The following is a 27438-nucleotide window of genomic DNA, read 5'->3' as shown; positions in this document are numbered from 1 at the left end:
AAGCTATTTTAACCAGGACCTATAAATGACACCATACACTTTACCCTCGATTTCCATGGAAACACCAATGACTCTTTAATAATATTATGCAACAAGTGTCTTACAATAGTCACAGAAGGAACGCACAATAACATAACTTTCAACGCACTCAAATATATCTAATATGATAAAACAGGGCAGCGTTACCCCACAAACTCATGGCCCGAAGAAGCGGAAGCTGTCATTTGCGGCAGAACATTTTTCGTTCCTATGGTATTAATTTCCTATTAAATTCGTTCTCTGAGATCATCTAAGGCAGAACTAGGCTATTGTCTGTTCCAAATTTCAAGATGAGCTCTTTTGGTGGTAGGGCTTTTAGTTGTGCAGCTCCCAAGTTATGGAACTCTCTACCATTACTCATTTGGCAGTCGGATTCAATTTCCCAATTAAAAGTTCAGATAAAAACAAATCACTTTAGATTAGCTTTTAATGATATGATCTAAGGCAGAACTAGGCTATTGTCTGTTCCAAATTTCAAGATGAGCTCTTTTGGTGGTAGGGCTTTTAGTTGTGCAGCTCCAACGGCTTTCAGTCCCACGCTACTTCGTACTACAATAATGTTAATAAATCTAATACATTAGTTCATTCCTAAATATGAGTTCTGCTCGATCCCATCAGATTCTTTCTTACCGGCTGTAGAGACGAAGACAACAACTCCTATGATTTCACAAAATCAAGGGTCATCAAGCTACGCCTGTTTTGAATAAGCGACTTCTGGCAGCGAAAATTACATATTGTGCCTTTAAGGTATGATTTTTTAAATTGGTAACACTTTACAGTAAGTTCCTATTAGTTAATGTCTGTTTGCGCATTAACAATAAGCAATCCATTTACTCACGACAAGTATGTTGTTTCAAACCTGTATGAATTTCTGTTGAACACAAAAGATATTAAAAAGAATGTTGGTAACCATAAAATTGACAGTAGCCATTGACTTCCATAAACATGTTTCCTCCTACTATAGAAGTCAATTGCTGCCATCAACTGATTCGATTACCAACATTCTTTAAAAAATATTATTATGTGTTCAATAGCTAGTTGGCCAATGGGCTGAATTTTTTTAGTCAGATCTGGCAACCCTGATTGCATGGGAACATATTACAGGCATGCTACCATTAGTTGTTTCCTCATATAATGTGCGACTAAAATAAAACAACATCAGGCAAACATCATTTGTCAAAATCATTTATTTACTATAATACATAGCAGATGATGTTAAAATATTTAGTTTGTACATCATATGAGGCAGTCATATGAACATAATGTTGCTCTGTTTTTAAACTACACTAAATGGGATCCTAGCAGCTGCACACTTACCCTATTGAGCCCTTTCCTCCATTTTAGTGAGTCAATCGAGATAAACTTTGTCATTTTTATTCCCATCCATTCACATACAAGCTCCTCACAACTAAACATCTCCGAGTTGTGCTGTATTCCACACAAAGACTGCAAGCTTTCTAAACAGCATCTGTTACAGTGGAACAAAATTCAGTACCATCTAATTTAAAAAGAAAAAAATGAAAAATAAAAATAAAAGTTTTATTCATACAGGGAATTAAGTACAGTCAATGGATCTAACCCCAAATTTTAATACATCATACCACAAAGAGATCTGATTACAGGTTTTACAAGATTATACAGAGCTCCAGTACCCCGTGATTTTTGTTTCATCAGCCATCAAATGATGCTGACATTTATATATATATATATATATTTATATATATATATTGTGTATATATAGAGATATTTATATTTTCCTATTTTAGGGAAACAATTAAAGCCAAAATAATGATATTAAAAGTGGAACTATGGCATGACACAAACAAACAGATATAACAATTTTACCCCAGTTTAATGTTCCCTTAAACAAGTTAGGTTTAAAAAAAAGTCTTGCATAAAAACAGTTAAGCATTAACGGGTTTCCCCCGCATTACTCTTTCAGTTATTACAAGTGGCAAAGAACATGCAAATTCAGTTCACGAAATGAATGAACAGAACCATATAGAAATAGAAATTCCGAAGGTGTCTGTGGAACCGAGACGAACGAACATGAAACGAGACGGAGATAAACCAGGCGTCTTCTGAAGCTTGGATCTCTGAGATGTGCCAAATGGTTGCAGTGGGCTGTTTCCCTTTCTGTGGTTTCCAGAGTACGAGGGGCTCCCGGTTCAATGTCTGTAGGACAAAGTGCATCCTAGGCAGGCGCCCCTGATTTCATAAACTCGTGTTTGTTCAATCCCAAATGCCTTGGGATACCACCACCCTGACAACGACTGCTGTCTTTAAGATAAAAATATCCTAAAAATATATCTTTAGTCCATTGTAAAATAAAAAGGGACAAAACGCAAGCAGGGGGGAAAAAGCACATTTTGCCATTATGGCAAGCGTGCATCGTGTGGTGTTGGTTTTAGTGAATGATTGACAGCTCCATTGTCTTTCCAAAAAAAAAAAAAAAAGTTTTATAAATATATCTTCCTTAAGTTCGCCACGTTTGAAATTAACCAATGTGCACATTTACTGTCAAAGTTACATTGACATTTTCTTTACAATTTTTCTTTACAGATTTATTCGCTCTCATTCAGTCAGGCTGAGGAATAAAATAAGGGGGGAGAAAAAAAATGGGGGGGGGAATTGTGCAAGTCACATCTTTAGTATAAAAGAAAAAGTAAATTTTCACTTCTTATTTTAAGAGGCTTACACACACACACACACACACACGTACAAGCGTGTTGCAGTCAGCCGAATGTTGTGAGCTGGGGGTCTATATGAGCGGTTCAGGGGGCAGCGGGTGCTGGATCTGCTGTGGTTGGAGGGGAGGAGGGAGCTGCAGGGCCAGCAGAGACTCCAAGCCGTGGCCGTGTGGAGGAGGAGTCCCCTCGGCGCTGGAGGGCTCTGTGATGTCACCGCCATAGAAGAAATACTGGCACTGCTGGATGAAGCTCTCGATGACGGACTGGTTGAGTTTGGTGGTGGACAGTGTATCCTTGTTCTCAAAGTCAGGCCTCATGAGCGTAGGCCAGAAACAGATGGAGAGATTGTCGGCCGTCATCAGCGTGGTCTTACTATGCTGACTTACCCTGGTGGAGAAAAGAGATGCAAATGAATGTACAATTTAAGTTTCTTTTTCACACACGCACGCACACACACACAGTACAGGCCAAAAGTATGGACACATTACTATTTGTAATGTTTTTAAAGAAGTTTCTTCTGCTCATCAAGCCTGCGTTTATTTGATCAAAAATACAGAATTATTTTTTAATATTGTGATATATTATTACAATTAAAAATATTTGGTTTTCAATTTATTACACTTTAAATGATCATTTATTTCTGTGATGCAAAGCTGAATTTTCAGGATCGTTACTCCAGTCTTCAGTGTCACATGATCCTTCAGAAATCATTCTAATATTCAGATTTATTCTGTGTTGGAAATAGAATAAACAGTTTTATTCATTTGATGAATAAAAGGTTCAAAAGAACTGCATTTATTCAAAATAAAAACATATTTTCAAACAATATAAAATTAAATCCTTTACTATCAATTTGTATCAATTTAACACATCCTTGCTGAATAAAATGATTGATTTATTTCAAAAAAAGAAGAAAAAATGACTGACCCCAAATGACTGACCATTAGTGTATATTGTTGTTACAAAAGATTTCTATTTTAAAAACATTTGCTTCTCTTTTTTTTTAAAAATATTTATTTATTTGTACTTTTTATTCAACAAAGTATTAAAAAAGTTTCACAGGTTATGACTGGTTATAACTGTTTCCAACTTTGAAAATGAATCATCATATAAGAATGATATCTGAAGGATCATGTGACACTGAAGATTGGAGGAATGATACTGAAAATCCAGCTTTGCATCACAGTATTTTACAGTATTACACAGTATTTTACAGTATTTATATATTACACAGTTTTGTGTAACAGAATATATTTTCATAGTGTTATTTATAAATAAAAGGGATGAATTATTTATTAATAGGACATTAAAGGGATAGTTCACCCCAAAATTGAAATTGTGTCCTTTACTCACCCTTAAGTTGTTCCAAACCTGTATGAAGATATTTTAAAGAATATGAGTAACCAAACAGTTGATTTTGTTTTTAAATGTTTGGTTAGCCACATTTTATCAAATATCTTCTTTTGTGCTCAGCGGAAGAAATAAACTCATACAGGGTTGAGGGTGAGTAAATGATGACAACATTTTCATTTCTGGATGAACTATCCCTTTGACAAAGATCAGCTATTTTTACTAAAGAAGGGAAAACCAAAGCTTTACCTGTTAAGGTGAGTGATGACATATTTGAAGACTTCATAGTTCACAGGAGGAAATTTTCTCACAATTTCCTTAAGCACCTGCAGTCTTTCGTAATGATCTACAATTTCTAGAAGAGGACACATTTAACAAACTCGTTAGACAGAGAAGTGGGGAAACAGTCAGAAATTTGAAATACGGCACCTTCCCTTTGATACAAAACCTTCCTTTTAGGCTTTATTTTGTCTTAATAAACGGCCTATTTATACATTAACCTGCTTATTATTTTAATAAATTAATAAATAGACATGATTTGAGTTAGGTGAGAAAGAATGATGCAAGACATAATATGATATGTAATTTACAAATATTGATGTTTAATTGTACATAATTCTCTGTTTTTATATCTATCTTAACAATCACTAGTCATTTCACTGTTAAATGAAATCTTAAGTGAATTTCAATGGATATTTATTTTTCATACTGTACATTATAATGCTATGATGCATAACTTAATTTGTATAATTTAAATAATTTTCGTTTTAGTGCTTTATTTTTAAAACATAGAAGTGCTATAAGTCACCTAAATAAAAGCAGTGGATTACTGTAAAAAACATAATAATAATAATATTTCAGACCACTATTGTGTATTTGAACATTTTATTTTTTTATTTTTTCTATTTTTTTTATTCTCTATACAACAGTTTTAATTATCCTTGTTTTTATTTTTAATTCTTACACATTATATTCTTAATTCTCATGCATATGTTATCACTGTTTTAAATAATTTTTTTATGTTAAGCACTTTGAATTTCTATTTGGTATAAAATATATGCTATATAAATTACCTTGCCTTGCCTTGCCTAATATCTGTGCATCCCTATATATTATACAAATTGTATGTATACAATTTTTAACCGCAGATTGTCCCATCAGAATCACGCATTCTGAGAGATGTGCAATCGGTGATGTTCAACAAGAACTGATATGATATGACATGCATTTGTATAGTGTAGTTATATTTTGTATTATATAAATCCTGTATTGTTTTGTGCATATTTTGTATTATGTACCCAAGACATCCGCTACTACTTCTGTTTTGGTGGTGTGACAATAAAGATGAATTGATTTGAAACATTTTGTCTTTTCCAGCAGAAAGACAATTAAGATTTGCATTTGCGTGTTAAACCTCATCAAAAAGAAATTTCTTTATAAGATGCAATGAGCCACAATTGCCTGGCCGAGAACATGCGAGGGAAGGAAAAAGATAAAGATGAAATATCAGTACGTTCATAGAGAACAACATCCCAGCTCTTAATGTAATTTATCTACAGCAGTGTGGATCAGAAATAATGAGGAGTACGTCACAGGGGGCCCTGGATTAGATTCAGCACTCGGAAGCATCAAACGGAAATGCAGATGCATTTAAATGACTTCTCAGCTACCTTGGGCTGGGATTAGACGTGTGGTGATAGGATTAATATTGAACGTAGTTGAAAGCAGAAACCGAGTACGCAAAAAAAAAAAATTGACTGTTCAAACGATGAAATAGCACATGCAGGCCTCTACTTGTTCTCATAGTTGTAGCAGACACACTTCCTGCCTTTCTTGTAGCCGCAACCTGTGCTGATGTGACAGGTGAAGGCTTTTTTACTGAACCCACCTCATTTACCTCCACACACTGCTGCACACCTGCTGTATGTGAAGACTAATGTAAGAATGAGAGGCTAGGGTCAGAGCTAGAGTCAGACACATGATTAAAGTCAACTACAGGTTGACACCACACGTTGACACAACTACATTCCTTACACTGGCAATAAGATAAAGTGCTAACCCAGATCTTCAGCTCAATTTTCTCAATCCTAGTGACATGTAAAAATTGTTCCAATTACTTTTACCAAGACCTGTTGAAACACATCTATACCGTGATATTATAAATATAATGAATAATGAAATTAATCCAATTTCAAAAATGTATTTGTCAGCAAGTCTCTGCTTTCCAACTGTGGGCAAACAGTTGGATTTAGTTTTATACAAATGTATCCTTTATATTTGAAATCTTTTTTTGTGCAAATTATGTATTGCATTGCTCAAATTGAAACATTTATATTAGTTTTTTTTAAATATACACTACTATTCACAAGTTGGTGAAAGGGAGATACGCCAGACCACCTTCCGTAGTCAACTTGCGAAGAAAGTGTAACGCCTCTCGCAGTTCAAAACACTTATGCTAAATATGGATATTTTTCTTACACAAACGCATCGCTTTAGCCTAGAAATCTAGACGCACCCTAGCGGCAGCAAATTTAATCTGCCCGCAAGTGTCGTCTAGGAACTCTCAATACCCTTCTGAGCTGTATTCCTCTCAATCTGGACGGGCCAATCACATCGTGTATAGAGTCGGCGGGCGGGGCCATAATGACGACGGCCGAGTTGCGTTTGCGTGCTACTAGTAAACACAGAAACTGGCGAACGGCGGCGGTCTTTCGAATCAGCTTTGACTGCGATTCTGGAAGACTTGGAGTTAAGCTTTTCTCTGAGAAAAGAACAAAGAGCGGCACTGAAGTCATTCTTAAAAAGGGAAGATGTGTTCGGAGTCGACCGGATACGGCGAATGTTTAATCTATCAACAAGCTCTGTTTCACCTTCGTTGCTCTGGTTGGTTGTAGCGCTATCCTATCGCGTGCAGAGAGAGTTTGAAAGACAACCGTTTATCCCACCCCTCGGATTGAGCCCTGTCTATGGTGAGTTTCCAGACCAAACATCTTGATGTGGGTCTGGCTTGTCAGGCTAGCATCGCTTCAATTCAGAAGTCCTTTATTAACCCCCCAGAGCCATGTGGATTACTTTTATAATGGATGGATGCACTTTTTTGAGCTTCAAATTTTGGGCTCCCGTTCACTGCCATTATAAAGCTTGCATTAGGCAGGACATTTTTAACATAACTCTGTATTGGTCTGAAAGAAGAATGTCATATACACCTTGTATGACTTAGAGTGAGTAGTGAGAAAGTAGTTATTAATGCTGTTAAAATATTCCTGTTTTTTAAAAAAGTTCTTTTAAATGTTCTATTCATCTTCCTGAAAACCAAACTATCACAGCTACTATTACCATTAAAATATTATAATTACATTTTAAAATATATTTAACCAGACTCTGCATTAAACGTTGGTGTGAAAATGACTGCTAATATTGAATTAATGTCAGTAAATTACATGAGATATTATATGAACAGGCCTTTAAACTTCTAAAACAATGATAAGCTCAAAGATGAAGTGTGTCAGTGTCAAACACTCCCTGATTTGGTCAAAACACACACACACACACACACAGACACACACACTTTATTACTTAAGGCTTGATAAAGCATGCCACTGAATGCTACATACCTGTCAGGTTTAATGAACGTTTTGAAAAAAATATGCAACTAGTAAAACGAGACCACTCTAAAGCAGTCCCTTACCACAAACCTCAGACAAGAGAGGAAGCGATGGAGAAATTGAATGAGTTGATACTTACTGGCTGCTTCCACTAGCTCTGGATGGAGAGAGTACGGTATGAGGGGGTCAGGGAGGTCGGCAAAGAAGGCCTTTAGGGCCCCAGCCACAGCGTTCACGGCTACATCCATCACTATCAGGTCAATGCTGTGGTCTGAGAGAAGAACGAAAATAGTGTGAGCATCCAACCGCCTTTATCAGTATTAATAAAGCCACTAAAGCAGATTGAACTGGACTGAGCAGTCTAGAAGGAAAACTATGGGGAAAAAATGTAAATAAACAGGAATGAGAGAGGATGGGGAGGAGAAAGAGTGGCTGTAAGGGTTTAAAGTGAAATGACAGCTGTCAGATTAGATCTCTCCGCAAAGGCACTGAATGAACACAAAAAGGGGTAAAAAGCAACCAATTCACAGTATCGTGAGGATGAAGAAGAGAAAGAGAGGGAGACTAATGGCTCCGGGCCAGTGGGCAGACTGATGCCTATAGTGGCTCTTTTGGGCAAACGATGGCTCACTGAATGAATAATGTGGTCACTCAGCTGTAGATTTTCCACCCACTCATCTCCCCAGTTCACCAGCCATGACTAGTGTTTTATTTAAAAGATATGTGAAAATAACAACATAAACCTATTTCCTGTAATAGCGACCAATATGAGGATATTTACAAGTGAGAGCGTTACAGAAACAGCAATGCAAATATAGTAAATGTGGAAATACATCACAAAGAAGTTAAATGAGGAAGAACTTGGGGGTTTTGCTAAGCACAGCAAAAACATTTTTTTGGTTTTACTGTTTTTATGTTTTATGTATTTATTGTTTTTAACTGAAGTGTTACATAACATGTTAAAAGCTGCTTTTGCACGGATGGCAGACTTCATTTGTTATGTATAATCTTATCATTTGGTTCTTGTCCATCAAGTTCCAAAGAAAGAAAGAAAAAAATGAATGAGACGAAGCAAAAGATTGCAATCTCTGCATTATCTACAATAGTTACGGTTATAAGCCATTTTTTTCCTTAAATTTGCAAGATAACTCCATTAAGATATAAACTGTTTCTGTGAAAAAACATTACTCATGACATTAAATAAATTTTGGTCATTTCGCCCACCGCTAGCCTCTAAATGCCTCAATATATCGTCAGAGTAGTGACAATTTAATTCAGTGCTTTGAAAAGAGAATATAACAGATCACTTTAATGCATCACAAGGAGATTTGAGATAAAAATGTCCTGCCTAAGATAATAACTAGTACGAATCACAGCTTGATGGAGGCCTACAGGCACCATGCCAGTCAGAAGCCACAAATGTCAAGTTAGTTTTTACAGGAATGGGTAATTTTCAGTGTGACATATCATAACTGTGTTATTGTATTATTCAAGGCCTGTTTCTCATAACTCATACTGGTGAATGTTGGGGAGTGTTCACCTGTCTTGATAGTTTGAAATTATAAGAAAATATTACATACAATAAGTGTGGGGTCTAATGCACTACTAAGTAATTCATTACTGCAATTTAACAGTTACTTTTTACTTGAAGAATGTAAGTAAGGGATTTCAATATTTTAATTACAGTTACTTTGGATGTAATCGCATTAAATACTGTATAGACTATTCAACCATTTTAAATAAACCAATTGAACCTCAAAATGTAATGTTCAGAGGTTAACTTGCGATTTAGAGAGTAATTACTAATATATATATATATATATATATATATATATATATATATATATATCACAAATGACCATAGTTGTTTTGTTTTTTTATATATTAATCATGATGTTGATCATGTTGATGAATCGTTCTTTTGATTTATATATGCTGGTTTTGCACTGATGCAAAGATTGACGTGACTTTTCATATTAATTATTGCCATGGGTGTTATTATTTTATTAAAGTAATATTTCTATGACGACACCTTATGACCTTCACGTGACACCGCAGCCACAATAGTGCTGTATGGCAAATCCCATTTTTTTTGTTTTTTATTAAAATATTCACAAACTTACTTAATATCTCATCAACTACCTGATATTCCGATTCTCAAATACATGTAAGTGAACGGGTTTTGTTGCTAAAAAAAAAAAAAATGATGATCCTGTTAATCGTAATTTGGTAATTCGCCATGTTAGTTTTCGCTGCATTTCAGAGAATCGGATCGGTCAGATTTGTAACACTTCAATTTATCCACTTGTCATGAAATACATGAAAGTAAGTGGCTGGTTAAGTGGGAGAAGAATATAAACATTTTAGTTACTTACATGAAATGTAAAAATGTCAGTAAAATCACATATATATACACATACAGACACATGTATACACTCGCATACATCACATTTTTTCTTGAATATATTACAAATTTAAATGAAGTAAACAACAGATGTAGACATGAAACCTGAGACTGTTTTTGATGAATACTACTGTGCAGTGTGTCTTAACCTATTATAGGTCTAAATGGTGAAGGGATTTGTGAAGACGCCAAGCTCAAATATATAAATTAACCCTTCAAACTGGATTTTATCAGGGACTCTTATCCAATTTGTGAAATATCTTCCAATGTGTGTCCTAGCCGCATACCATCAAACAACTGCAAACGAAGCCTAATTTCCTTCAGAGACCAGTTAAAATCAGTACATACCCTGGTCGAATTGTTTCTGAATGTTGTCTTGATCCGTCTTGTTTCCACTCACTCGATAAAGGCCCTCTGTGGTGAGACCTGCAAATTAAGAGCAACACTTCATTAAAATCAATCCCACTAAGGTTATGTGATGAAACCTCAGTGGAACAAAGCAGTTAGTGTTCTAAAAAAACAGATTAGACTTGAAGCAACCAAATAAAAGGATGCAAAAATGAAAGAAATGGGTGTCAACTCCAGTTTCTTATTAAATATGGAGTAAATACAAATTAAGATACACAATCAGTAAAGGAAGACAAATCAAAAGTTGTGAAAATGGTGCTTTTGATCATTGATTTTGAAAAAAAATCCATCTTTATGAACTCTATGATGATCCTTTGTTATTTTATCTCAAGTTTTTTATCTAGATTCTTTTATTATTGCTGAATGCAAAAAAAAATCATTCAGGTATTTTGATTTTTTTATTTAGTTTTTATCAGAGAATGACTACAATTCAACAAAAGTTTAGTTAAGTTAATTGATTTGAAATATTTTACTCCAGATACACAAAATATATTTTTTTAAATAATCTGCTTCATAGCTTGAACTGTAGGAAACTTCGTAAATTAACACATAATAAATCATTTAAAACAATTATAAAATCATTTTAAAAAATCCTTTACACATAAAAACAATTAAAAATATTGTACACAATAGTCGCAAAAAATAATAATTTAAAATAAAATCCTTCTACAAGGCCCTGAAGTATAAATTCAAAATCATTGTGATTGTAATAAAAAATAAAGCTAAACTGAAGACTTTTATGTTCAGAAAGGCCATTATGTATTGATTGTTTGTATTTTTCTTTATTTTTACTTATTTTTCCCTTTTTCCTTTGTTGCACTTTGAGATTCTTCTGAATGAAAAGTGCATTATAAATTAAATCTATTATTTATTATTATTTATTTAATACAGCGGGTCAAAAAAGTATTTAGTCAGTCACCAATTGTGCAAGTTCTCCCACTTAAAAAGATAAAATAGGTCAAAATAGATAAAATAGGAAAATAAGTATTTGGTCAATAACAAAAGTTCATCTCAATACTTTGTTATGCTTTGTTGGCAATGACAAGTGAAACGTTTTCTGTAGTTCGCCACAAGGTTTTCTTTTTACACTTTATTTACTATATTGACAGAGGTCAAACGTAGTAATATATACTATATTACTATACTTACAATATAGTAGTTTTACTTCAAGATTGAGATAACCCTGCTAGCCTGAGCAGCTTTCTGATAAAGTTTGAAATATGACTAGTTGTGTTTCTGCTTTTGTCGTTCTTAGCACAAATACTTTGGCTTCTGTATCCATTAAGTATTTGATACTTTCTGAAGTAACAGTATGGATGTTCTTGTCAGTCACTGGTAAGAATGTCTCTGCCAAAACTCAACATGTTTGTGTCACATCCGTGAAAATTATGTCATTATAGAGGTCTAAATCTTCCACAGAAGAATAAATATTACTGAGAGCAGGAAAGCCACTAGATGTACAGCCTTCCCATATCACAGAACAGCTCTTTTCCTCCAACCTTTGCTCAAATATTTAAAATCATGCACTCAACCCAGTAAACTGGGCCACTCCAGATGGATGAGTGGACATACGAGCTGATCTCACTGAGAGAAAAGTAGGCCAGAAATGCAGTTAATGCGGCAGAATTCAACCCACACTTCCCCGTTCCCTGACCGATAGCGCTGTGTGTATCTCTTTATTTTCATTATGTCTAATCTACTAAAGCCCGTTTATCAATCTAAAGATAGCTCTGTGAAGCCATGACCTTGTGCAGCTCTGCAGTGCTCCAGAGCACTGATGCAAAACACAGGGCCCCCACATTCACTCTCAAAGCCTTGTAGGCTGCTAACTGCTACAAGTCAAAACCGCTGTGCATTCTTGAGATGCTCCCACATGTCAGAGCCAGTCCCTCCTCCAGAGAGGTGGGAGGCGCCTGCCTCTTAAATCGCCACTGTGTTGTTACGGAAAAGGGCAGGTGTAGTGACGAATGTGGGCTGCTTTACCGCCTTGGTGAATCACCAGTTTCCCTCAAACAGGTCAAAAGAATTTAACTTTAGAAAAATCTTGAGACACTAACCTTTTTTAAAAAAATTATACTGGACATGTTTGATAGAGTTCAAGGCTGAGTGATCTAGTTAAATAGAATATAAAAATTAAAATAAAAAAAGTATATATATTCTAAAAGCAAGTTCTTTTTTTGGGCCTTTGTTATGGTTACAAACTCGCTCTATGCCTCTCTACACCTGCATTTTGAGTGATTCATTGGCCAAAAAATGAGAGAAACCTTTATTTTCAACTAAAACACATTTAAAAAAGAACTGGAGAAACAGAAAAATCTATTTATTAAAGATATTTACATAGTTGTTATATATAAATTTGTTTAAAATATTTTATATTTTAAGATATTAGATATATTAAATCATTTAGAGTACAAAATAATTAGCAAATAAAAATATCACCACAATATTAACTGTTCGCTTTTTTAATTCGAGCAAAATATATATATTATCAGTTATATTCTCCTGAGAATAGAGTCCATATAGCTTGTGCAAAAAGTATGTAGTTTTACTAGTGCTGTCAAATCAATTAAAACAAATCGCTAATTAAGTGCACATTTTTCTGTAATTATTTGCAATTAATATTAATTTTAAATATTTTTATATTGTAATAATTATACAGTTACTCTTTTAATTAATGTAGATACACAGTATATTCTAAATATTTGTTGTAATGGTATCTTTTTATAAATGAAGGTCAGTATCACTGATAGTAATACAGCTACTGATGTCTCTATGAAATTCATTTTTTTAACATTAATGATAGACATTCGACATTACAGTATAATTGAACGCTATATCAATTTCAACATTTATTAGGCTTTAAAAATATTTTTTTTTATTTAAGTGAACTTTAATTCTAAAATTAAAATTCTTTACATAAACCCATTATAATAAATGCATATTTACCTGTGTTGTTCCAACCTGTCTAACAGTAGAAAATCTACAGAAATTGAATAAAGTTCACTCTCTGTTTCTGTTCCCCTTGTTCTTTGATTAACGTTAATGCCAGACATCATAAGTGGCTGCAGTGGCCTTAAGATCTGCCACTGCTGAACATGACGTAGATCTGACACAAATGTCCCACGCGTCTCATTTTCTCAAATCTTTAAGTTCATTTAAGAAGTTTTTTTAACTCAAGACTGTTCTTATAAGAATACCTGACAAAACTAGCATTTTGACAGAATTCTGTGTGTTATAATTCGATCAAGCGTGAAAGAGAACTTCTGGTGCACAGTCTGTGCGCACGATACGTGTGTGTCTTACTGTGTGTGTCAGGACAGACAGCGCGTTCTCTTCTGACTTGCCGCGCATGAATGGTTTAAAAGCATTTGCATGAATAAGAGTGTGATCATATAATGTAATGCTAGCCAAAGGATGACAGAAAAAACGGATGCTGTGTTAATTACGTTAAATATTTTGAACACGTTAAACTTAAGTTTAACTACAAGGCATGAAGTTTTACATAAAAATATGAAGCAAATAACAAATTAATAAACCAAAAAGAAAAACATCTAATGTAGCCAACTTCTTTTTTTTTTCTTAATCAACCATCATGACGCATCCATAGTTGCTTGCTATTGTGATATCATCTGCGAGCCGTTGATTACTCACGGAGATTAAGTGATGGTTTGGTGAGGTTACCATGCAACGGCGTGGGTTTGGATGCAACCCTTTTTGTCAGGCCTGTCACATGTGAGAGCATGAGCTCTGGACTGGTGGTGTTATGCCCTGCCTGACACTGTGAACAGAGTGTGAGCTCACTTACAAGTGCAGGAACACATCGATACCAAATCGCACTGTACCATATCAAAGCCCAAACCTTAAAGGAGTTCACACATACAGAACTGTCCGTCTGCTTGGGAATGTGTCAGCTTACTATATCAGATAGCGGATAAAGCCCACACACATAGACATTCACACTTTTTTGAGCTTTAACCACAACAATAAGTTGGTGTATAGTATAAACATGCTTCAACTGGTCAACATCACATAAAATGTTAAAGGGGAAATATTATGCCTATATATTAAGTCGCTGATATCCCCAGAGTGTGTATTTGAAGTTTTAGCTCAAAATTCCAACTCAAAATATTCCACGGATCATCTTTATAAGACTATTAAAATTGGCACTTTTTGGGGTGAACAAAAACGCACTGTTTTTGTGTGTCCTTTAAATTCAAACGAGCTGCGGGTCCCTGTCTGTTCTTTAAAGAAGAGGGCGGAGCTTAGAGAGCTTGTGCAACAACAACAGAACATGTCAGAAATTGTTCAGTTTCAACCAGACATGCCAAAATCATCAGTATTAAAACAATAAAAGACCTGAAATATTTCCGTTGGTGTGCAATGAATCTTAAATATATGAAAGTTTAATTTTTATCATTACATTTCGGGAAATAATGAACCTTATCACAATATGCTAATTTTTTGAGAAGGACCTGTATATGTTGAAACCAGAAAATGATTCAGAAGTAGAAGAGGACGATCAAATTATACAGAGTCGTTTACAAGTCAATGTATCAGAATGGTAATGTGTTTAATGTATCCCTCTCTACAATGCCAAACATAGAGGTAATTGATATTGTTAGCCTTTGGCTTGACTGCATTATCAAACAGCTAATAATGTGTTGCTAATGGCATACTAGCTTTCTCACATGGCTTTTTTTTTTTGCTTCATGTAAAACTAATGATAACGATATTTCAACTATCAAATCAAATCTGTTATGTGGCATTCAATGACATGCTTTTCAAATGATATACGGGTGAATAATACAAATAATAATAAAAAAAATCTGTATATATATTTTTTTTAATCAAAGATTATTTCCAAGACAATCAGACTACATTTTATTTGATTGGGGGAAGTAAGGGACCTAGATAATGTGTAGATGGCCCAAAAAAAGGGCTAACTACTGCGTAAGTGTTACACAAACCATGTTCCTATTCGCCATCTCAGATTCAGACAATCTGTATCTTAATGATAGGAAAAGCCCTGCTCTGCATGTTGACAAGATTGTTTACATGTTTGTGACAGTAGGGAACAGGCGCGTTTTTGAGGCGGTCTTTAGTACACTGCACTTTAGTTCTATAATACACAGCAATAGTGTTGACTAATGCATTTGCACATGGTTTGTCTTAAGGCATATTAAAACAACCACAAAGACATATAAACTATCATAAACTATGACATGTAAACAAATTTTCACTACTGTCTTTTTATTTTATGCAGAAAAAGTGCATTACCATCTTGCGCTGCCCAAAGTAATTTGAATGCACCAGACGTTTAATGCTGGCTTCACAAGCTTTCAGAATTATCGTAAATAAGAGTTTCCTAGGTTAAAACACCTTCTGATGTCGTGTTTACTAGAGCCCGACCGATATGGGTTTTTGGGGGCCGATGCTGATATTAAAGAAATAGTAATCCAATGTAAAATATCTCTTCATAGTCTTCACTGTATAAATATACATTAACCCATATTAAAGTTATTCAGTCAAGAGCAGTGAGTATTTTTTTTCTCTGTCTTTTGTTGTCTTGTCTTTTATGAGAAAACACTTCCCTGCCATTGATTAGATTTTCTGGATGTCCGTGTGTTCACTGTTATAAGGTAGGGGGCGCTATTACGAATCTCCTGAACGAGTACAGAATCTTCTGATCAAAGCACAGGGAAAGAAGAAGCAGAAACAAGCAATCTCATATAAGCAGATGCATATATAAAATAACAAGATCATCAATATTAAACAGCATATAAATCAAAATGGCTGTGTTATTGAATGAAATGTTGACCCAGGACGAGCTACAGGACTGTGAAGCTTTGGTGGACTGCATCTACTCCCTCTGTGTTTTGATCATCGTTCTGAATTCAATCTGCCTTAGACAAAAACACAATTTTCTCAGCTTTTTGCTCAAATGTTGCTTTTTTTCCAAGAAACTTACCCACATACAAATGTTGATCAAAATATTTGATAAAATACATGTTCAGACATTCACACAAAACATCTTGTGGTCCAAGAAACTTTGGAAACAAAAAATTACTAAAAACGCTGCCGGTCAAGTGGCAAACTTCAGGTTTATGTTCACTTACGTTCACAAGTGTATTGTTGTTTTATACACAATGGAAATACTAGCCTGCATTTGACCGAAATTACAGAAAGTGGACAATCTGGATAGCATCGGAAATGTTTATATGGTTGTCAGTGCATGTGTCAATACATCCAATTTTGTTTTTAATAAGATTTTCCCATTAAATAGGCAAGAATAAACATGGTGTCCTCCATGATTTCTGTTCATTCCGACAACAAAGCACTTGAATACAAAAAGGTCGACTTCTGAAGTGGGAATTATGACATTTCCAATAAATATGAGCTTCCCAGATGGACTTAAGCGCACCAATAATCAGCGACCAACAGCTGCTAGCCATAAAAAGTCAAATCAGTTAGCATACGGACCCTGTGTAGCATGTCAGGGATTTCAGACGTGATGATCTTATTTAGTCAAATGCTGTTAGGAAGGTCAATGTCAAAAGTGTGGAGAAAACAGTAACAGGAAGACGTACTAAGGGAAGTGATCTTAATTTGGATGCATGTCTATTGTCCCCTCCCATCCACCGTTGGACTTTATCTGCACCTCCTCATCAGCAGATTACTATCACATTCAACCTCAGAGGCAACAAAAGAATACCGTGATGCAGGAAATCACACACACATTACCGCAACATAGGAAATGTCAAAATAGAGCACATATGCAAAAACAGACCATAAATCACATCAGGCACTCAAATAAAACCCAGAAATCACAATATAACAGATTTATCAGTCTGGCTTCAGCTGTTCTCCTTCAATAGATATGATTTCAAATCTGGTTTGAAATTATGTGAGACGACATATTAAAAAAAGGTCAACGTGGTAATGAAAACCTGCCATTGTGAGCACTGCTGTTTTATCTCCTGATGAAGTGTTTACACAGCAGGAAGAAAACAATATCACACAAAAAGTGCACCGCACACAGACTCTGCATGTCAGATGCTTCATTAGGGGAACTAAAATGTCAGGTCGTTCATGAGTATTTGTTTTCACAGTGAGCATTAAGCCTTCATAATAAAAGTGAGATTCAATGAGACTTGGGGATTTCCAGTGACATGAGCGTCAGTGACAATGCAAGCATGTTCAGTTGTAACTTCATGCAAATGAGCGTTTTTCCAATGCGACGACTACCACTAGAGCACAACAGTGACCTATGGGAACGTGTTTTTTTTTTTAATGGAAGTATTTGCCTGAACCAAAACCAACCAACTCTGAAATCAATCCCATTACATTTAAGTTTTTTAACAACCCAGCCCATGATGCACTACACATGTATGTAATTAAAATAAATGTGCATAAATGTCCACATTATGATTTTATTCTAATAATAAAATATATTTGTATATTTATTGCAAAATAGTAAAATACACTACAGTTCAATTGATTGGCTTCCTAAAATTCTCGTATGCCCACAAAGGCTCCATTTATTTGATCAGTAAAATACAGATTGAAACAATTTCTTACAATTCTATTTTAATATATTTTTTAAAAAGAATTGACTCCTGTGATAGCAAAGCCAAAAAAACAGCATGCATTCTTCACTCTTACTCTGGGTTGCATAGTTTAATACTCTAACACTTGTAAATCACACTTGACGTTTCCATAGAAGCATAATCTATTATTTAACAACCTTTTTTATTTAACAGAATAAACCTATATTATTGATACATGTCTTTTTCTCTGTGGAGAAAGTGAATAGGATATTAACTTCCATAACCCGAATGTTGCGCTCTATAGGAGTGAAGACAGTGGAGCCCACATCATCCATCTGTTGTGAGATACTGTAAATGAGTGTGGGAAAGAAGTTAATGTTGCGAATGAGTAAATCATTTTCAGAAGCAAGAAAACTGATTTCTTGTCAAAGTACAATGACATCTTATTTTAACTGGTAATACATCTTATTTGTTCGTCTCGCAACCTTCATGCTTTAGGCCGGACCAGAGAATAATGGCAAATGTCATGCATCGCATTCCCATGTTACCGCAATGTCTTGAAGGGGTCGTACAAAATAAAAGGGCAAAGCTTAGGGTTATAGCTTCTGTAAATGCTACAGCGCATGTCTGTGCGAAATCAATGTTCTTGCTTTAGAGCTGGGACGAACGTCACACCGGGACTGCAACCTTTTCACTATAATGCTGTCATCAAATCTTTTCTGAAAAGGGCGTGCCTGTACAGGAACACACCAGGGATGGGCCGCTATCAAAAGATTCATTCCTCCACAGAGGCCTGTGTAAACCCAACAAAGGGTATTCCCAGTTTGCTGCTTTGATCCATTTTTTACATGCTACATCTTTTCTTGGGAATTTTATCTTGTGTATCTTATCTTATTATTCTGAAATGTTTGAAAACCTTAAAAGGATTCTGATGTGAAATCAAATGTTTGATGTGTCTTCCTTCAGGTACCCAGATTGCACCTGTTTTACAGCACCCCGACTAGCACAGCTTGTGTGAAAAATAATTTTACATAAATATAGAATGTTAAATCTGTATTGAAACACTTTATCTCTGTTGTAAAAAATGGTGTTAATTCTCTTTAAAAGGTTGGCTGCATTTGAGGCAGCACTGCATGTATCCTTCTAAGATTCCTAACCCAGAATACACTGTGACAAGATAAGCAGAAAAGAATAATACATAATTATTATTTTAAAAAAATGCACCATAGCAGACAAGAGAAATGTTGATTATAAATATATTAAATTCATACAAAGTACCAATGAAAATATACGTTAAAGGTGCACAATGTAGTATTTTTGCAGTTAATATTCAAAAACCACTAGGGCAGTGTTATATATTTGGTTCAGTTGAGTTCTTACAATATCCCAAATGTTTCCAACTATTTGTAAATTGTGTTAAAGAGCCGGGACGTCTGAGGGAGTCGCCCGGTAAATTTGAGTCATATCTGCGTTACCCTCGGTTTCCGGATTTATTTGGCAGAAGCTCTTTAATCACAACAAGTGTCACAGCAACCGCAGAGCGTACGCACAGAGTAATGTCATAACATAATTTTAAACACACTTAAATGTATCTAATATGATAAACAGAGCAGCGTTACCTCATACTCATGACCGGAAAAACGGAAATGGCGCCCACGACTGTGTTTGTCCCGTCATAATAAAAGTCCCGCTGCACTCGAGCCGTGTGTTGTTCAACAATCGCTCCAGCGGCCTTGCTCAGCTTCTTCAACACTCTGTCCTGCTCTGCTTCATACTACATTAACGGTAATAATCGCATCCATTAACATAATTTCGAGTCCAAGCCCGATTCTTTTTCACCAGCTGTGAGGTGAAGACCACATGTCCCAAGATTCTGAGCTCAAACTTGGCGTCATCAAACTACACCTATGTTTTTAAAAGGCGCCCTCTAGCGGAAGGAAAAATTACATAGTGCGGATTTAATTTAATAAATATAAAAAAAAATATAATACATAGGTTCCATGCAAATTTGGAAGCTAACTTAGAAGGATGCTGCAGGCAGTATGTGGGCAGTAGGGAGCAAGGTGCCTCACTAGTACATTTTGGAACAGAGCAAGTGTGTTGGCAGGAATTGAGAGAGATTTCCGATGCATCTTTCCAGCACCAATAACCCAAAACTGTTCAAATGAAGGGAAATGATTACATGGAAGATCTTGTGCATCTGGTGCTGATGCTAAACCATTATACACAATCACTTGACACCATCTGCTTAATTATTCTGCCATAACGCCCACCCCTATGGTGGAGTTTAAGACCAAATTTCAGGGTCCACAAATAGACATGGAGGGAAAGTGCTTTTCTAAACCACCCTTCATTTGTCAGGGCAGACGCCTGGTGAAGAAATGCTCCATGAGCTACAGTATGATTGTGTTAGTGGGGGGCAAACGTGAGTTTCAAAGCTATTGCCTCAGCATTCCACTTACACATGATAATAAATCAGCAGAGGGGAAGCGTCGACTCACATGCTCATTCCACAGGAAATCGGTTTAAAAATATACCAACCCTTATTAACCTTATTCCTCACAGGGTTTCAATATACTTAACGAGGTTTAGGAAATAAACTCAGGTCAGGGTTGATCCTGCAATGTGAGACGCAAAGCCTCAAATGCCAACATTAGTGTCACTCCTCAAACAAAAGCCACACTGGAAATCGAACTTTGCAGAATGTAGAGGGGGCAGAATCTGAGTCAAGTCATCAATTTTCACACTACTGTGATAATAATTGCCTCTGCAGCTCTTGGTGCCTATAAATCAAAGCGGCAGATGTAAAGGAAAACATCAAACCGTATCAGCTCTCCTTTTATTGATTCCCAAATGTTGACAATGTCCTTTTATTAAATGGATAGTTCTCGCAAAACGTAATATTCTGTCATCACTTACTCACCCTAAAGCTGTTGCAAACTTTTATGACTTAAGTGATCTAAGTTTTGAAGAACAAGCTGGTTGCTATTTTCTATTCAACTGTAAAGAATGGATAGTGGATTCCCTACTGTAGACTCTGAGTACAGTATGTCACTGTATATTTGAATTGCATTCTGGAAAAATATTAGCCTACTGTCAATCTTAAAGGGTTAGTTCACCCAAAAATGAAATTGATGTCATAAATGACTCACCCTAATGTCGTTGCTCACCCGTAAGACCTCCGTTCATCTTCGTAACACAGTTTAAGATATTTTATATTTTAGTCCCCAGAGCATATGCAGTCTATACACACTTTACTGTCCATGTCCAGAAAGGGAATAAAAACATCTTCAAAGTAGTCCATATGTGACATCAGTTGGTTAGTTAGAATCTCTTGAAGCATTGAAAATACATTTTGGTCCAAAAATAACAAAAACTACAACTTTGCATTGTCTTCTCATTGCATTGTCTTCTCTTCCTTGTTTGTGTTCAATCCTCAAATAAAGATTAAAATGGTTATGAATCAGTGAATCGATCAATGATTCGGATCGCCAGTGTCATGTGATTTCAGCAGTTTGGCACGCGATCCGAATCATGAATCAATACGTTGATTCACAACCGTTTGAATCTTTATTTGAGGATTGAAAACAAACAGGGAAGAGAAGACAATGGTTATAATTGTATTTTGTTCACTGATGAAATATGGTTGTCAGGCTTTCACCAGACCAAGCTCAATATAAGATTGAACATTGGTCTGGGGAGTCTGCTCTGTGTTTTTAATGCACAAGAGGCGTGATATATGAGCATTATTCAAATGACTCTGCAACTGGATAGTACTTCAACCAATCAGGCCACAAGAGGCGTGATCAATGGGCAAGGACCCTTCAATTCTCTATCCATCCGTGTTAAACCCACCAATAGTGCGCCAGGTGGATAAGCTAGTCTGTGATTGGTTTCCGCAAAAGTGTAACAGAAGCGGTAGAAATGAATGTACAGGTTTCCAGACTGATCTGCAGGGCGAAATCAAATCACCGGCCGATCAGTCTAGAAATATGGTAAATATGCTGGTAAATCTGTATATTCTTATACAGCTGTGAAATGTAAAATAGGAAAACAGCCTAAAAAAGCTGTTGATGTAAAGCAATTAACTTATGAATAACAGTAAAATAAAAAAACAGCATAATGCTATACTTTATTTTACAGTATGCTTAAAATTAGTTTATACAGTAGTTTGACTGTGGTAGAAAATACAAAAGCTTGCTGGCTATTTGTTGCCAGTAAGTTACTATTAATTCTACATGACATTTATTAAGGTGCATGTAAGGTCCCAAGCCTAATATTTTTGCATAAATGCTTAGATGCCTAGATTCTGGAATCCGGAGTCAAACTACTGTCTAAAAGTGGTTAAAAATTAAGCCCTGACATATTTAGTCATGCTGAGTTGACAGCTGCAAGAGTGGCATAAGTGCTTTTAAAATAAAAACGAGACCAATCTAAGTTGTGAGCACAGCAAGTTGGCTGTTATCAAAGAGGGGTGGGTTTGCGTGTGTTTAGCCCCATGAGAAATTCATGGCAGTCGAGAGGATTTAGCAGAGCCGAGCGGCCTTATCTACTGCCTGCAGCTAAACGACATCCCCTCGCACAGTCCTAAGAACTATGTGGCATTGATTTAACGCAGAATATCTGCTCGCCTTGAACAGGCAAGCGGCACAGGTGCGTAGCGGGTTGATGGGCATAAATTCTGATATGATGAAAATAAGCAAGCTGTTTGTGGAACAAATGCAAAAAGCTAGACAAAACAGAACTAAAAGCAAAACCATCAAAAAAAGCAAACAACAAAGCATGTTCAATTATTCAGTGTAAATTATCATCAAGGGCTCGTTGTGAGGCCACTGCAGCGACACTGTTTCGGGTCTGTGTTTAAAGCAGTAATGCATGCGTAATGTGTCGGCGGACGAGCTGTGGTCAGCTCGACCATGGTCTGACCGGCATACCCAGGACATCTGCCCTTCAGCAAACAGTGATGGCATCATTCGCTCCACCTCATCTTTAATTCATCATGAACAGATGGGATATGCTTAAAAATAGTCTTTTTTTAAGCTGCAAACTACTGCAATTGCGTAATCAGCAGCAGATACCGTGTCTGTTTGGGAGTAGGTGTATTTACTGAAAACCAAAGTGCTGGTTACATTGTGGCTATATTCTTACTTCTCCACAGCAAAAATCTAAACCAGAAACCATGCATGTCTGTTTAGTTAACAATAAAACACTGGGCAAAATATAGCCTACTGCGCAGTGTTGCTGCTTACTATCTTTTAAAATCAATATGTAAAACAGGACACATTATGCAACTATTAACCTTTCAAACAGTATAAGAGTCACATGATCTCTATGTTACATGTTTAATTCAATAAGTGCCAAAGTTATTTTACAAAACTGATCTAATCTTGCACAAAAATAACAAACCTAGTTTATGCTAACTCTAAGACTGATCAAATATGTATTAAAAAAATGCTGATTTTTTAGTTCATTTGTCAAACTGGAAACAGAAGGTCAAGAAAGGTGCACATTTTGTCTAATTTAGAATAAAAATATGCTTCGTTTTTGAACTCGTTTTTGCAATAAATATACCAGAGAGGAAAGGGTTAAATGAAATGCTGAAGCACTAGCTATTTAAACATTAACATAATAAACACGGTACTCATCTTTCATCTCCTGACGTTCAGATCAGATCGGACGAAACCACGAAACAACAGCATACCTGTCCATGTAAGAGTACACTCTTCAAAATGCATCCCGCTTTTTAATCCAAAACAACAGAAAAATAAGGGAAAATATTGCTTTAGAGTAATCAATCATGTCCTTTTTAATGAAATACAAGCAATTATAATCATTATTCTGACAATCTCCCCTGTACTGTGGACTGTTCCTGTAATATAAAACCCTCCCAGGTCTCTCTCCTTCAATCACAGGCTCTCTGATGACACATAATATAAACTGAGCATGTAACTGGCTGCTAAAGCTGTCAGTCAAATGCGCCTATGCTTTTCGTTGGATAAAGCCAGTCAATGCCTAGCCAATGCATAGCCAGCATTTGATTGATGGACATAGTAACGAATCAAAAAACATTATTTTGCACAGTGTTAGTAAGATATGTCAAAAGCATTGCATGAATATACCACATGCTTACCGTCTCCATAGCATCCAATAGTATTTAGCGCAGCCTGACAGTTTTAGCGCACATACTTAATTGCACACGCACAGACTATATGATAGACTGTTTTTCAACTAACTATGAGTTTTTTACACTTGTAATTTCTGTAAATAGTTTCTTTAGTCTTTCAGGAACTGTAAATGCATTATAATTAGCAGTTTACTGCAGATTTATATATATTTATTAATAAAAACTACTCTTTACAATTACAAATGTTCTAATATAATTGGCCTTTTTGAAAGGACACCTAGTCTTTTTTTGACATAAATGCTTACAGAAGCTAAATTTTTGAGAGAATCATCCTCACATTTGAATCAAAATATGATCAGACATTCATCTTTATATTTAGGTTATTTTATTTGGGTATGTCGTTTTCAGAAAATTCTCAAAAATAGGGGGGCAGATTAAGAGGTTAACGATTACTTTAGTACTTTTGACTGTTGAGAAAGCTGATTCATAACTGAAGTCTTTACACTAATTTGTTAAAAAGAATTAGCTCAATTGGTGTGAAACCGGTTCTTGTTAGTAGTAGTAGCTCATCTAATTCTATGCATACAGAACATTTTCAAAATGTGTACAGAGCCTCCCCAAACAACCACAATCAGGCACATTGGGAGATTAAAAAGTTAGTTAAGTTCTGCTTGTCAATTCTTCAAGTACATGTACTTCATTCTTCTTCCTCACAAACTCCCAGAGCTTATGGCATCATCGCCCTCCCCTTCATTACGTTTTCTAAGCCTCATCCTGAGTCTTGATGCACTGGCTGATGTGTGGCGACAGCCTGTCAAAGCCAAGTGCTTCTGACATCCTCTCCTCTCGAGCACAAGCAGCAGTAGCAGGCCAAGGGGAATAACAGGACTTTGCGTTGTCGGACACTTATTGCTAAGCATTCGCCAGAGACCTTAATGTGTCAAAGGAGGAAAAAAACAGAGTCATCAAAACATTCTTGCAACCCTCCAGCAAGGTGCATGTCTACAGTGGGCAATCCAACAGTCATCAGGAGGGGAACTCCACTTGCAGACCAGCCTGATAGATTAAATGCATCCTTAATATGCTTAATTCACCCGTATCATATAAAGAAGGGAAGTGTGGGAAGTGGTGGCAAAATAAGACACACACTATGTTACATGCAGTCAAATAAACCAATAGTAGTCAGCATGAAAAGCCAACATAAAAATGACATAATTAGAAAAAAAATATTATTTGATCAGAGTGGCGGAGTAATTCTCCAGCACTTGCAGTAGATAGATCCATATATCAAAATGAAATCAATCTCAGGACCCGCATAAAAACATTAGGATTTTACTCGTACACACACTCGTACTACAATAACACAAACAAAACAAGCCGTGCACACACGAGAGACGGTCCTGTTAACGAGAACTACCACTTCCATAAGCCACCGCTTTGAAATGGAACTTCGTCACTCTATTCCACAACCTCATTCACAAAACTTACCACAAGTCACACACATTGTAGATACGAAAGAAAGAAACGAACGCACTACAAACATGAGTGAAACCACTCACGAATTCTGCAGAACAGGCCCACCTTTATAAGATGAGAAACAAAGATCATCTTGTCTGTCAGCTGTTCACTCTCATGATAAATTAAATCAGACTCCTGCGGCGTTAGTGCTGCAACTCTCGTTCGGCTCACACTGTACTGAGCAGACATGTTTGGTTTTATTTGTAGTGTCTGTTCTCTAACTGACTTAAATTACTTTTTTAACTATTAAAGCAGCACTAGGTAACTTTTCAACCTTCATAATATATTTTTTAAGACTCTTGTGATGATAAATCGACTTACAATAGGTTGAATGACACATCTGCCATAGCTTGATGGGGTCTGTATCGTTTTTAATCGTACTTTTAAACTTCAGGTTTCGGGTAGTAACCCGAGAACAAAAAGAACTACAAAAATCGACTGCTTTACGGCATATACGTCACTTCCACCAACACCCACACTTCCTTAAATTCGGACGTGCGAGCCCAACTTTGTTCGTCGGATAATATAGTCATGTCCGAAGCAGCAGAGACAAATAAGAAAGAAAAGGTTTTGTTGGAGGAAAGCAATAAGAGGAAACGAAAAAGTGATTGGATTAAAGGCAGGACGAGGATCAACATGTGACCAGCATTTGCTCGTCGGCGTGAGCTGAAGGAGGCGTGCCCGACCGATGCTGTCCTGCTTGTTACGGTGATTACCTACCACTCAAACATTGAACTGAAGTATCATATAGATTCTGTAAAACGGTAACCAATAGACTACTATAATGACGCTGGCTTGTAAACGTGAGCATCGTGATTATTTGGCGTTTGAAAAAAATAAAACCCATGAAATTATATTCATATGACATGCTGAAACATGCCACTGACTGTACCTGGGATGAAGACATTTCACACGCCACGCCAGAAGAACTCTGAACTCCTCTTGCAGTGTTCAACAACCCGCGGGCCACTTTTATGAAGTTATTTGGCCCGCACCGCACCACTGTATATATTTTACAACCCGCCCCGCACCCGCGACCATTAAATAGACATACGGGGTCCGCGGGTTATGAGACGATCCGCGCATCACTAGTTCAGGGCTATCAGGGTTGTCATGTCAACAAATGCACGCGCGATGGCATCCCCTGTTGTAGCTTACGACAGTAGTTGAGGACATTATTTTTTCCAAACTGTAGGGGGACCCCGAGAGCAAAAGTAGCCAAGTGCGGCTTTAAAATCAAAATGACGGTGGGGGCGGTGTCACGGTGGGCAAGTGATGTAACCGGCGTTTCGCCTGTACATCGTTAACACCGGCAACACCAACAAATCACAGAAAGCCTAATGTCAAGCCCTGCATATTACCATTACATTTCTTAATCAGCAGTCTATATAAAAATTCATTCAGATAGAAAAATATGAAAAAGGTAAACAGAAACACAAAGCAAGTAGGTCAATGTACTTCTTACAAGCCACAACTTTACATTTGCATTTACATTTACATTTGTTTCAAAATGATCAATTTCCAAAATGTAAGTTAAACAAAATGCTACTAATAAGATTGCTGTCGGACCGTAACCTCATCTACATAGTCTTTTTTTTAATTATAATGCTATTGGTCATCCTTTACGTCTGTATATGGGTTTTACAAATATTTAACCAATGAAAAGCATTTAAAAGAGGTTGTGACTAAACCTTGTGACTCCACTGGCTTAGAATGTGCTGTGCACAGATCTACTTGTTTGCAATGCAAGGGT

The 27438-nt window shown here is 36.2% G+C and overlaps 1 protein-coding gene across 2 annotated transcripts in view; it reads right to left on the bottom strand.

Annotated features, from left to right (window-relative positions):
* Positions 1 to 1208: 1208 nt before the first annotated feature.
* Positions 1209 to 27438, bottom strand: part of arhgap5 (Rho GTPase activating protein 5) — a 47396-nt gene continuing 21166 nt past the window's right edge. For both annotated transcript variants that reach the window (XM_067455286.1, XM_067455284.1), the window contains exons 4-7: positions 10437 to 10514; positions 7824 to 7955; positions 4329 to 4434; positions 1209 to 3116 (exon numbers count right to left, since the gene is read on the bottom strand). In XM_067455286.1, the coding sequence (XP_067311387.1) occupies positions 2801 to 3116; positions 4329 to 4434; positions 7824 to 7955; positions 10437 to 10514 (632 nt within the window). In that variant the 3' untranslated portion in view covers positions 1209 to 2800. The remainder of the gene's footprint in view (positions 3117 to 4328; positions 4435 to 7823; positions 7956 to 10436; positions 10515 to 27438) is intronic.

Source organism: Pseudorasbora parva, chromosome 10 (genome assembly GCF_024679245.1).
Source record: "Pseudorasbora parva isolate DD20220531a chromosome 10, ASM2467924v1, whole genome shotgun sequence".
Lineage (NCBI taxonomy): Eukaryota > Metazoa > Chordata > Actinopteri > Cypriniformes > Gobionidae > Pseudorasbora > Pseudorasbora parva.
This window is presented reverse-complemented; position numbering and strand designations above follow the sequence as displayed.